The 14,052-nt window shown below is 44.0% G+C and overlaps 1 protein-coding gene across 1 annotated transcript in view; it reads right to left on the reverse strand.

Moving 5' to 3' along the window:
• Window positions 1–426: 426 nt before the first annotated feature.
• The window catches only part of KCND1 (potassium voltage-gated channel subfamily D member 1), a 109,923-nt gene continuing 96,297 nt past the window's right edge, over window positions 427–14,052 (reverse strand). The window contains exon 7 of the mRNA XM_060763133.2: window positions 427–1,980. Coding sequence (XP_060619116.1) covers window positions 1,761–1,980 — 220 coding nt within the window. The 3' untranslated portion in view covers window positions 427–1,760. The remainder of the gene's footprint in view (window positions 1,981–14,052) is intronic.

Consider the following 14,052-nt stretch of genomic DNA (forward strand, 5'->3'; position numbering starts at 1 on the left):
CATCATGCCTGATGGCCACTGACTACACTGGCGAGAATTGGAAGACCAAACACAGCTTTGGGAAGGGAATAGCTTTCCCATCTTTTCTGTAAGCTATCACTTATTCAATCAGTAATTCTCAGCTGCCCGTTCTTTAAAAAAATGTAAGAAATAGGCCATGCTTAAATCCAAGATACTTTGCAAAAGAAGAGAAGACCAAGAGGGAGAGCAGATCAAAACCAAAAGGCCATTCCTGTGGAGAGAAGCACCTTGTCCAGGATGCTGAGAGCTGGGCAGTTTGAGGCATGCTATGGGACAAGTGACTCGCCTGATACCTAGAACGGTACCTGCTGTCATTGCGCCAAAGTTCTTCTCCTGCTTTGTGCCGTACCCACATTCTTTCTTCAGTGACAATGAAAGGTGTAAGAATAGTTCTCAAGAAAACAGTCTTGCTTGCTCACTATTTATAATAACTGGAGTTTTGGAAAGAGGGATATCTGAAAGAGGAAGAAGATGGTGGTGGCACAAGCCACTTCCTTGCTCTTCAGGGGCTTCCCCTCCAGGTTCTTCACAGCATTATCTTCAGTCTGGGATGGGTTGATTGAGAACAGGGAGGCCGGCTATGCATGCTTGTGATGTTCTGTAGCTGTGGACTCTGGATTTCCTGCTCTCGGAGGAGGTATTGTACACATGCACAGTCTTGATGCAACATGGTGAGGGGGCTGCAGGTGTGTCTGTGTGTTTGTGTGGTCTGGGCGGGAAAGTGTGATGTATGAGATTCCCATGAGGTGTTGCGTTTTGGTGCAATAGACTGTCTTTGTTGTTTGTTGTTTTTAAAGTGCAGTTTCCTAGAGACAGAATGGGGACTGGGAGGGACAGGAAGGCTGAGAGGGAAGAAGAGAAAGAGGCATATAGGGTGGCATTCAACCCAGTAACGTCTTTGTCTCAGTCAGAAGAGACTGAAGATGAGGAAGAAAATGGTTGGAAGCTTAGTGGATTCAGTTTGTGTTTTTCTCCCTTCTTTTCCCATACGATACCTCATCCTCAGCTGGAATAAACTCCACAGTCCCTACTTTTCATCCCACAGCACAACTTCCCCAATGGTGCTGTGGGACATGACCCAAGAGAGCCTCTGTCCTTAGAAAGAGCCCACGTTTTCTCAGTAAACGTTGACCATGGCAGAAGAACATGCTTACGCAAGAAATTTCCAGTCCCATTATTAGGCTTCTGCTCTCTTCCAAAGCCAAAGGCGTTTTCTATCCCGGCCACTCTTCAGGTCCCAAACCCTGTTTCTTTTATAAAGTTAGAAGATGAGGAAACCCGCACAGGAATCTCAGCTCACTCCTAAGCCCTTGCTCTGTTTTCCAATGCAGGGGACAACTGAAGGAATGAAATTGTTTTTCATGTTCTGTCTTTCCCCAAGTGTTTGGGACAGACTCCCTTAATGGGGCACCCGTATCCGCCTGCCTCTGTGGTTGCATAGCATCTGGCACCCACCTCCCCTCTCATATATGGCTTTGATTGCAGGAGTGAGGGAGGGGGATCAGGCGGGTGTTGGAAGCTCTGGGGCCCCAGCTCTCCTCATTGGTGGCCACCAACATTGCCTCAAAACAAAACAAAAACGGTGTGGCACCCCAATGGAGCTCCCCCCAGGCTGCAGCTCAAGGGCAGGGTGGGAGGCCTGTGCAGAGAGAAGCTCCTGATCGGGACCCCTGAGGGCCAGCAGTGACTTTGGGGAGAGGAAGGACGGAGGAAGCGGCCCACCCCACCCCAGTCTCCTCTTACAAGGAGGAGATCTTGACAGTCTCGTGGAGGATGTATGGGGTGGAGAGGCTGGAATTGCGCAGGGGTCCACCGGAGCCTCCTCCAGGCGAAGGGGGCCGGCTCTCGTCAGGCGTGTTGGCAGGTGGAGTGGGAATGCAGATGATGGCTGCGGTGAAGTCTGGGGCGTCACAGTTTAGCTTCAAGTTGTCGTGGGTCTTGGCGTTCAGGCTGGAGCGACTGGGAAGAAGACAGATAAAAAAAGACAAGAGAGGTAATGAAAGTAGGTTGGACATCAAGCCTTTGTTCCTCCCTCTACCAGGCATCCTCAGTCATGACCCCCAGTTTAACAGGCTATAGTAGTAATCCTGGGATACCTGACATACTTTACAAAGTAGTGCTCTGGAGCATGTGCACAGCCATTCCCCACAAATGATAGATAGGTCAAAGTAAGACTGGGAAGAATATTATTTTTTTATGCTGTGGTTAAAAAGGTGTTGGGAAACCCCATTGAGAAGAAGAATAAGAGACCAACGAGAATCTTGTGCAATTTCACCTAGTATTCAAATGTTCTGAAGTTCTGCAAAGGAATTAATCAGCATAGAAAAAGAGGTATTTTTGGCACAGCCTCTCCTGTTTCATCCACAGAAAATAGCTTTCCTGTGCAATTTCCTCCTCCTTTCTGCTTGAAGGAATTTATTTTACACAAGAGCAAGGATTTTTGTACACACACACACATATAAAACCCCTTTACAGAACAGTTTCACTGCAATACATGGAAAATACAGTGAAGGAATATTCATTTTCTCTTGCTAGATGGAGAAATCTATCATAATTATTTTTCATTGCATGCAAGGATGAAATAGTCAAGGATTTTCTTCGGTCAGCAGACGTATGATTTCCCAGGAGAAGAGCTGAAACTCACAGCCTTCTTTAATACTGAAATTCATTTCAAAATCCAAAAAAACCCCACAGAGTTTCAGCCCTCCCAGGAAATCGCATACTTTGAACCACAAACCCTTCATAAGTCTTCCTATGTCGGGAACAGCCAAGGGACCCTCCATGGATGCTCTCTGTCCCATCTGCATGACACGGTGCCCATCCCCAAACATTTGGCAGTGTATTTACAGGTACATATCTATTGGTAAATACGTAGCATGCTTTGCACTGTATTTCATGGACATAGTGGAGCAGTCAAGCAGTTCTAGTTCAAATTTCTTCTATAGACCATTAAAGTTCAAATGTGTTTCACAGGCCATTTTTCTGATGTCAAGATAAATTATGTCCTTGGAGAACATAGTTATACTAAACATCTGAAGGCCAGATTCAGCTCCTTGATAACTTCTAGTGGAAAAATAATTCCCCAGTGGAGCCAAAGACCCAGAGGCTTGAAGCTCTGGGATTTTCTTTTGATGAGCAGACTATGACATAACCTGTCCTTCCTGCCACCCCTTGGATTTCCTTATTCCCTCTGGATTCAGCTGAATTCCCCATATTAAGCAGAAAGGAAATAGATTTTTCTAAACAACACTGTGAAACAGCCTTTGCCTGATCTTGCACTGCCCAGGGCTGTTGGCCTTAGGGATGTAGCCACAGAGAGAGCAAAACGCTGGCACTACCTCCACAGAGAAGTCTGCCTCCAAGTGGAATTTCCCTTCAGGACTAAACATGTATAGCTTTGCAATCCTTTAGTTAAGCATTCAGAAACAGGATTTAAGCCTCCACAGAAGACAGGCAGGCAAAGTGACCAAGGGAATGTGAATACAGCAAAAGTAACAGTTCTACGGCTGAACAATTTTCATCATCACACTCTCTGCAGTTCTGAACAGCTGGGGGTATCATTCCTATTTGGGAAGGCAATGCTCCCACTGGCATTTGCTCTGAAAATTGTCCTATTCTTATCTTTTTATATATTGGGGGCTGGCTTCTCCAGATAAATATTACAGCTCCTGATAGTTTTCATGTCATACTGGTGTTGTAGGAAGGAAGGGAGAGCTGTAGTAAGATGGTGAGGCATTTCTTCCTCTCATACAATCACAGAGTTGGAAGAGACCTCATGGACCATCCGGTCCAACCCCCTGCCAAGAAGCAGAACAATCATGTTCAAAGCACCCCCAACAGATGGCCATCCAGCCTCTGGTTAAAAGCCTCCAAAGAAGGAGCCTTCATCACACTCTGGGGCAGAGAGTTCCACCGCTGAACAACTCTAGTGAATACACAATCAAGTTTATTATTATTTATTTATTTACAGTATTTATATACCACCTTTCTCACTCCTGGGGGGACTCAAAGCGGTTTCAAAGCACTCCTAACAGATGGCTATGCAGCCTCTCTGTTCTTAGTGGAAGCACTGACTGTCTACTACACTAACACTGTACTTAGTATTACTATATTAAATGTATACCTTGATATATATGCAATTTTTGCAAGTTAAGTCTCATTGAGGACAGCCAGCATGGTATGTCATGTCATGTCACATGAGGACAGCTGCCCTGAGTCCCCTTCAGAGTGAGAAGGGCGGGGCATAAATGTGGTAAATAAATAAATAAATATACTAGTTCAAGTTCTGAACAAGAATGCTGGGAGACCAGGTTTCGAATCCCAAGGAAATCATAGAATCATAGAGTTGGAAGAGACCTCATGGGCAATCCTGTCCAACCCCCTGCCAAGAAGCAGGAAAATTGCATTCAAAGCACCCCCAACAGATGGTCATCCAGCCTCTGTTTAAAAGCCTCCAAAGAAGGAGCCTCCACCACACTCTGGGGCAGAGAGTTCCACCGCTGAACAGCTCTGACAGTTTGATTCCTGTAGTCCATCTCTTCTTATGAAGAAGCAGGTTAAGCATACAGGAAAGCTTAGGCTGAAATGATCCAAGTAAATAGAGAGCCCACAGTGAGTAGGGGCCCCTGATTGTGCAAGCAGGTTAAACCACTGAGATGTTGAACTTGACCAAAAGGTTGGCGGTTCGAATCCAGGGAGTGGGATGAGCTCCCACTGTTAGGCCCAGCTTCTGCCAACCTAGCAATTTGAAAACATGCAAATGTGAGTAGATCAATAGGTACCACTTCAGCAGGAAGGTAATGGCACTCCATGCAGTCATGCCGGCCACATGACCTTGGAGGAGTCTACGGACAACACTGGCTCTTCAAATTAGAGATGGAGATGAGCACCACCCCCAGACTTGGACACGACTAGACTTCATGTAAAGGGGAAACCTTTACCTTTGACTACAATGAGTACTGTACTGGTTTGAGCACTGGACTACGACACTGAAGACCAAAGTCTGAATTCCTGCTCACCTATGGAAATCATCTTAGGAGAGTCCCACTCAGTCTCAGGGGGATCAAATCTTGTCAAGAAAACCCTATGAGAGGGTTCCCTTAGGGTCCCCATAAGACAAACAAATAATTTGAAGGCATACAATCACAACAATAAGACAATATCTTTCCTCCCCCTTTTAATCCCTTCTTTCAAAAACAGCCATGGTGCAAATGTGCTTGGGGAGGGGGGGGGGGGCATGGCTATCTCTACTCACTCATCCACTATACTGAAATCTGAAACTGCTACTCTGAATCTCTATTCCTTTAACTCGGGCATCCTCAAACTGTGGCCCTCCAACCGTTTGGGCCTTCAACTCCCAGAATTCCTGACAACTGAACAAGCTTGTTAGGGCTTCTGGGAGTTGGAAGCCCAAACAGCTGGAGTCTGCAGTTTGAGAATGCCTGCTTTAACTAGTTTTTCTTGGATTCCTGGACCTACTCATGGAATGGCGTTCCAGTCTGAACAGTATTAATGGTGCAAAGTGTGGGTTTTCAGGGCTCAAAGAGTACTTGAAGATTTCCAGAAATAGGATAGGAGATTATGTATGTATTTACTAAAATCTAACACTTATCTTTTTTGGCTAAATTACCTTGCCAAAATTAGGGTGTGCATTACACTTGTGTAATAGGGAAATACAGCCCCCGTGATTTCATAGCATTGAGCCAAGTCAGTAAAAAGAGATTCATTCTATAGCATTGATGCACCCCAAGGTTTCTTTTCCATTACTGGAAGCTTGGGTGTTCCAACATAATTATTTTAAGGAAGGAATTCTAAGAAGCAGCAACTGAAGTGGGCACATTACAAAGAGTGCATTTGTCAGCAAATACTTTTTTTGATTTCAGGGTTTTGAAAATTGCGGTGCACATTAGATTTAATGGCACATTAGACTTGAGTAAATATAGGTTTTACATCGGGGGGGGTACTTTGGCCACATCATGAGGAGACAGGAAAGCTTAGAGAAGACAATGATGCTGGGGAAAATGGAAGGAAAAAGGAAGAGGGGCCGACCAAGGGCAAGGTGGATGGATGGCATCCTTGAAGTGACTGGCTTGACTCTGAAGGAGCTGGGGGAGGTGACGACTGACAGGGAGCTCTGGCGTGGGCTGGTCCATGAGGTCACGAAGAGTCAGAAACGACTGAACGAATGAACAACAACAATATCAGGGGGGGGGGGGGAGGTATTTTTCTTGGCCTTTGTCTATGCTCAAGAACTTTTTTCACAAATTACATTGATTCTATTACAACTAGACACCACATAAAACAGCTTCTTATTTATTTATTTATTTGCTTTATTTCTATACCGCATATTTCAGCCCAGACAGGCGACTCAATGCGGTTTGATCACAGAATGCAGTTTATACCAGTTGGCTAAATCCCAACTGTTTTTTAAAATATATATATATATATATAATATAATTGGTACCCTTGAGGATCGAAGCCAGCAACCATGATTTGGTTGTCAGCTTAACTTTGCTGCCAGTGTAACTTTGCTCCTAAAGAATTCAGGCTCTGACCGCCAAGGCCAAAGGCTAATTGGCTACCCATCTCTACTTTTCATCCTATGAAGTCAATGCACAGTTGCTCCAAAAATATTTGGCTCGGGATACTGTGTGTGTGACATTATATCCATGATGTCAGCAAGGGCAGCAGTTCCATTCTTCCACTTTAAAAAATAACAAACCCTGGAGGAGTGATTGATAACCGATGCAGAGAAACAGCTGAATTTGGCAAAACTGGAACCCTAAAATTGGAATCTTGTTCGTAACATGCTTAATACTTGAAATTCCATTCTTATTTGGTTGTTGTGATTTTTTTCGGGCTATATGGTCATGATCTTCCAGGGAGGCCCTCCTCTCAGTCCCACTACTGTCTCAAGTGCGGTTGGTGGGGATGAGAGAGAGGGCCTTCTCAGTGGTGATAGGATATAAATAAAGATGATGATGATGATTATTATTATTATTATTATTATTTGAAATGCAACAGGATGAGTCCACAGCAAACAAGGTCACTCTGCTGGCTGTTGTATTGGATCACACGCCGGACACTTCCCAAGTGTCTAGGACTGTGTGATGTATCGGCGAATAATGTGTGCAGATCCCAGTAAGGTGGCCTTTTGGAGCTGGCAGATGGTAATTTTGTCAGCGGTACCTGTGTTTAAGTGTAGGCCAAGGTCTTTGGGCACTGCACCCAGTGTGCCAATCACCATTGGGACCACCTTGACTGGCATGTGCCAGAGTCTTTGCAGTTCGATCTTTAAATCCTCATATTGTGTCAGCTTTTCCCATTGTTTCTCTTCAGTCCTGCTGGCTCTTGGAATTGCAACATCAACAATCCATACTTTGTTTTTTAACGCAATCATGAGGTCAGGAGTATTGTGCTCCAAAACTCAGTCTGTCTAAATTTGGAAGTCCCAGAGGAGTTTGACATGTTCATTTTCTGTAACTTTTTCCAGCTTGTGATCCCAACAGTTCTTTGTCACAGGCAGATGGTATTTGTGGCACAAGTTCCAATGACTCATCTGAGCAACGGTGTTATGCCTCTGCTTGTAGTCAGTCTCTTCTTGCAGCAGCTGAGGATGTGATCTATTGTTTCATCTGCTTCCTTGCAGAGTCTACATTTGGGATCTGTCGACGACTTTTCAATTCTGCTTTGATGGCATTTGGTCTAATGGCTTGTTCTTGGACTGCCAGAATCAGGCCCTCCGTGTCTCCTTTTTCAAAGTTCCATTTGTGAGCCACATCCATGTTGTTTATTATTATTATTATTATTATTATTATTATTATTATTATTATTAATTTGTGGGGGAAAGGAATTGATTACACATAACTAGTGATTTCTAACTAGTTATTTCCAAACCCAGCTGGAATGGGGGAGAGCCGCCTATGGGATTTCTACTTTGTGTGCCAAAATAACTTAGCTGGCTTTTAGAGCTCTTCACCCTGACTGGTGGAGGAGACACTTAACACGCTGTATCAGGCAATAAAATGTTTTAGCTTTTCCCTGTTAAAGAGCTGTAATGGACTCAGAGGTCATCCAATCCAAACCACAAAACTCCTCAGCCTTAAGAAATAATTCTCCCCAGCACTTGCTTATCTTAATTCTCCGGCTTGCTCCATTGCTCATCCATTCTTGCAGCTAGGAAGTACTTCCAGAGGCCTACGCTATGCCTGCTTTGCTGCAACTGGTTTGTCTCATCCTTCCCAGAGGGATACAGTTAAGCAGCCTGTCATTCTCCCTCCGTGTGACATCTTTTTCAGACATCCAAAATGGCTTTTATGATTTCAGCCCTCCCACCGCCACCACCTTAATCTTCTTTCCTCGGAGCTGGTCATGTCCAGCTCCTTCAGCTTTTCCTCATACATCATTCATTCAAAACCCTCTGCCAGCTCGCTTCTCTTCTGAATCATTCTTGAAACATGGACCGCAAATCTCAATCCGCACTCCAGGGGTGCTTATCATCACCGCCCCCACCCTCAGGGAAGCAAACCATCCGGCTTTCGGCAACCCACTTCAAAATAGCATTGGCCTTTTTCTCCTTCTGCTGCAATCGCATCTCATTGCTGACTCATTTCGATCCCAGGTCAGAATTAGCTGGAGATCTGTGGTCCTCGAAACTAGAGGTGGGACTCCCCAAAGAGCAGTAATTAGTGTGCTAGGGATGTCTACCAATATTTCCGACTTTCTCTTCTTCCTCACATGCTGTTCTAGGCAGGAAAACGGCCCCCATAGATCAATCACAGGAATAGTTTGGGATAAAGGCACCAAACTGCATGTGATGGTATTTGTTGTGACTGTGGTGGATCTAAACGTTTGCTAATTTTATTCTCGCATGCAAGAAAGTTATTTTTCAAATCCTCTACCTGCTGGCTGAGATTTTTTAGTGCTTTATTGTTCTTTGGGACTTGAAAAACAAATCCAAAATAACATTTTGCCCAGAAAACAGTCTACTTCATTAGACTGCTTCACATCAAACAGTTAAATCAAGTGATATAGAGTCTAGGGTGGTGGTTCTTAACCTGTGTGCCGCGGACCACCAGTGGGCCATGAGGACGAAAATCTGTCCACGAGCCTCCTTCCTCTTCTTTATTTTTTTAATTTCCACTCCTTTCCTGTCACTGACCAACCCCATCCCCTTGGATAGACCACATCAGCTCTAGATTATTAAATATGGCTTTCTGTGAACAAGCAGATGGCGACTACTGGGTGGCATATGTTCTGTATCGGAAATTAGAGCTGACGGGGTTTATTCAATGCAATTTTCTGAATCAGCAGCCCCAAATAACCAAACCAAATCTAAAGTTGACCAAAAACTGATTCGTAACCCTTTTGGTACTAATGTTGGTACTCAAGTTGGTACTAATCCTTGGTCAAAGTGGTCTCTGGTCAAAACCAGGTTGGGAACCACTGGTCTAGGGGCATCCATGGGACTCTCCCTCCCATCCTCAATGCCTTAGGCCAGTAGTTCTCAACCTGGAGTCCCGAGATGTTTTGGCCTACAACTCCCAGAAATCCCAGCTAGCTTACCAGCTGTTAGGATTTCTGGGAGTTGTAGGTCAAAAACATCTGGGGATCTCAGATTGAGAACCACTGCCTTAGGCAATTCCTCATTGTCCAAGTAGGATTGTCTTCCAAAATCGATGTACTGGTGGTGGGTACGTAGGTGATTGTGGAACCCTATTCTTGACCCACATGTTCTCCTGCAGTGAGGGCATTGGCTTCCAGGTGAAAGGCGATCCTGGTCAGGGTCGGTGTCTATGCCAGAGTTTTTAAGGTTGGCTTTGAGCCCATCTTTAAATCTCTTTTCCTGTCCACCAACATTCCATTTTCCATTCTTGAGTTCGGAGTAGAGCAACTGTTTTGGGAGACGCTGGGAGGGCATCCGGACAATGTGGCCGGTCCAGCGGAGTTGATGGAAGAGGACCATCACTTCAATGCTGGTGGTCTTTGTTTCTTCCAGCACGTTGATGTTTGTCCGCTTGTCTTCCCAAGAGATTTGCAGATTTTCAGAGGCAGCGCTGATGGAACCGTTCCAGGAGTTGCATGTGACGTCAGTAGATAGTCCACGTTTCGCAGGCATATAGCAGAGTTGGGAGGACAATAGCTTTATAAACAAGCACCTTGGTATCCCTACGGATGTCCTGGTCCTCAAACATCTGTGCTTTATTTGGAAAAATGCTGCACTCACAGAGTTCAGGCGGTGTTGTATTTCAGTGTCAATGTTGTCTTTTGTGGAGAGGTGGCTGCCAAGGTAGCGGAAATGGTTACAACATTAAGCTGTATTTCTGGCATTGGAGAGGGATTGGCTGGTGACTGCTGGAAGAGCACTTTGGTTTTCTCGATGTTTGATGACAGGCCTAGCTTCTTGTATGCTTCTGCAAAGGTGTTTAGAGTGGTTTGTAGGTCTTCTTCTGAATGCGCACAGATGACGTTGTCATCAGCATATTGGAGTTGTACAACAGATGTTGCCCAGTATTGTTTCCTTTGATTGGTAGCTGGACTCCCAAGCATCAGCAAAAGCCTGTGCAATCACCACTGGCCTCTTCCTTTGAAACCAGGGATGGGAATCACATGAACCTCCATCTATTATTGGAATGCAACTCCCATGGGCAATGGCAATTCAGTAACATTTGGGTGTGGCCACATGAATCCTATACTTGTTTTATATGGAGATACCAAGGACTGAAACTGGGGTCGTAAGTGTTCAAAATGGAAGCTCTGTTCTTGAACTGTCAGCCCCTGGACTTGGGCAGCGACACGGCCTTTCAAAACCTGAACGTGTGTGCTTGGAAAACCAATGGCATCTTCAGGCAGGAGGTAGTAGATTTAGTTTGTTAAAACCCCAATTTAGCTAAGGTTACTATGTAAAGTGAAGTGCTTTCCCATTTATCGCATCCACTGTGAAAACTGACATTACTGCATCAAAGCCATTGAAGTCATTAGAGGCCTCCAGAGCATGAAGATCATCTGTGAAGACCCAATTTCAGGGTCAACCACTCTCTCACATCCTCATCCAACCAAGTCTATGCTCACTGTGAGTTCAAAGATGAAAATCAGGACATTTCTTATGCAGTTACATAACCTCCCTATTCCCATGCCAGGGATCACTGCCTGAGCTTCCCATCAACACCCGTACATCTTGCAGAAAGCTCTTCGCTTCCTGTGACTCCATATCACCGCCAGTCTGTAAAACGAAGACAGTTTTTGTTACTAAACTGTATGTCTCCTTTTAAAAATTAATCCTAAGAATTGTTAATGACACAACAGATCTGGCTGTCCTTACAGCTTAGCTGCGCCCTACGTCCAAATAGTTCCTCTCGGCAATGAAACAAATCCAATAGCATTTAGTGGATGGATTAGCAGTTACGGGAGAGGAAAGAAAAAACAAAGCAATGTGGCATTTGATGCCCACAGATGATTTTTATGGCCGTTGCTCAGTTTTAATGGGCTGTAATGCAGTTTCAGCTTGATGATATGTTATGATGACCTGACGTTTATGGTGTCCCTATGAAATTTTGTTCACCACCTTGGGATGAGCAGCTCTGCCTCGACTGGTCTTTAGGGGGTGATGGTGAGCCAGGAAACACTGCTTAGCAGCACTACTATCAGACAAATATTCGCGTGTTTGCATGTGTTTATAGAAGTGGGATTCCAAATATAGTTTGGAGCTAAAAATGACTCTTACCAACATAATAACTAATAATTCCGTGGCAAATCCAGTTTTTAGTCTGAACTTTAAGGAAAATTTCTTTCTGGGCAAAGGGTTCACCTTTTTAGAAAACTCATTAAAGTGTGGACCCAAAGTGGATTAATTGTTTGCTGATAATGGAAAGCACTATCAGCAAACATCTCAGGTCTCAAAAATCAAAAGACTCAGATTATACCCCTAAAAGTATTACAGAGGGGCAGAGATAATGAATACGAAGGCTAAAATCTGTTGCATACCCATATTCTTACAACTCCCCTTACAGCACCAGAAAATGGGAGTACTCCAGAACATGTTTGTGCAAATGCCCTACTGCAGTGGTTCTAAACCTGGGAGTTGGGACCCCGGGAGGGGTCACAAGGGAATGTCACAGGGGTCACTAAAGACCACCAGAAAACACAGTATTTTCTGTTGGTCATGGGGGTTCTATGTGGGAAGTTTGGCCCAATTCTGTCGTTGGTGGGGTTCAGAATGCTCTTTGATTGTAGGTGAACTACAAATCCCAGCAATTACAACTCCCAAAATGTCAAGGACTATTTTCCCCAAACTCCACCAGTGTTCACATTTGGGCATGTTGAGTATTCGTGCCAAGTTTGGTCCAGATCCATCATCGTTTGAGTCCACAGTGTTCTCTGGATGTAGGCGAACTACAACTCCAAAACTCAAGGTCAATGCCCTCCAAACCCTTCCAATATTTTCTGTTTGCCATGGGAGTTCTGTGTGCCAAGTTTGGTTCAATTCCATTGTTGGTAGAGTTCAGAATGCTCTTTGATTGCAGGTAAACTACAAATCCCAGCAACCACAACTCCCAAATTACAAAATCAACCCACTCCCCCAAACCCCACCAGTATTCAAATTTGGGTGTATCGGATATTTGTGCCAAATTTGGTCTAGTGAATGAAAATACATCCTGCGTATCAGATATTTACATTATGATTGATAACAGTAGCAAAATGACAGTGATGAAGTAGGAAGGAAAATAATTTTATGGTTGGGGGTCACCACAACATGAGGAGTTGTATTAAGGGGTTGCAGCATGAGGAAGGTTGAGAACCCCTGACCTACTGTTTGTGTAAATATTTGTTGGGAGTTGTATATTTCCTAAGGTGCATGAGTGAGAACCCTAATGGAGGCATGTCCCTAATCCTCAGAGAAATTCAAAGGCAGAGGCGCAAAGCTAGACATTTATGAGCTGCAATTGCTTGTGCAATGGTGCAACCTATCATAAGAATATGCTTGCATCAATGCCTATTGTAATTTGTTGTGTGTCTTCAAGCTGTTTTCAACTTATAGTAATTAATTTGTTCAGAAGGAGTTTCCCTCTGAAGCTAAGAGAATTCAGCTTGTTCAACGCCACCCAGTGGGTTTCCATGGGCAAGCATGGATCGAGGCCTGGTTTCCAGAGTCACAGTTAAATACTCAAACCATGTTGGATCTCATAAATAGCTATACAAATGCTAAATAGTATTTTGGCATACACAAGTGTTCTTGAATACTTACTACAGATTGAGCATCCCTTGTCCAGAATTTTGAAATCCAAAACACTCCAAAATTATTCATATGCGAGGCTGAGATAAAGATATCTTTACTTTTTGATGGCTCAAGGTACACAACATTTGTTTCATGGACAAAGTTATTAAAATATTGCACAAAATTACCTAGAGTAGGTATAGTCACATTTTGACTTGGATCCCATCTCCAAGATGTAAAGTAAAGATAAAAGTTTTCCCTGACATTTAAACCTAGCCGTGTCCGACTCTGGGAATGGTGCTCATCTCCATTTCTAAACTCAAGAACCAGTGTTGTCCGTAGACAACTCCAAGGTCATGTAGCCAGCATAACCGCATGGAGCACCATTACCTTCCTGCAGAAGCGGTACCTATTGATCTACTCACATTTGTATATTTTTGAACTGCTAGGTTGGCAGAAGGTTTGCAACTTATAGTAACCCATTTGTTCAGAAGAAGTTTTCCCTTTGTTTCCCTCTGAGGCTAAGATAATTTGGCTTGTTCAAGGCCATCCATGGCCAAGCATGGATCGAGGCTGTTTCCAGAGTCACAGTTAAATACTCAAACCACACTGGATCTCATAAATAGCTATACAAATGCTAAATAGTATCTTGCATACACAAGTGTTCTTGAGTACTTACTACAGATTGAGCATACCTTGTCCAGAATTTTGAAATCCAAAACACTCCAGAATTGTTCATATGGGTAGCTTAGATAACAATACCTTTACTTTTTGATGGTTCAAGGTACACAACAATTGTTTCATGCACAAAGTGCATC

The sequence above is a fragment of the Anolis sagrei genome, chromosome 2 (genome assembly GCF_037176765.1).
Source record: "Anolis sagrei isolate rAnoSag1 chromosome 2, rAnoSag1.mat, whole genome shotgun sequence".
Lineage (NCBI taxonomy): Eukaryota > Metazoa > Chordata > Lepidosauria > Squamata > Dactyloidae > Anolis > Anolis sagrei.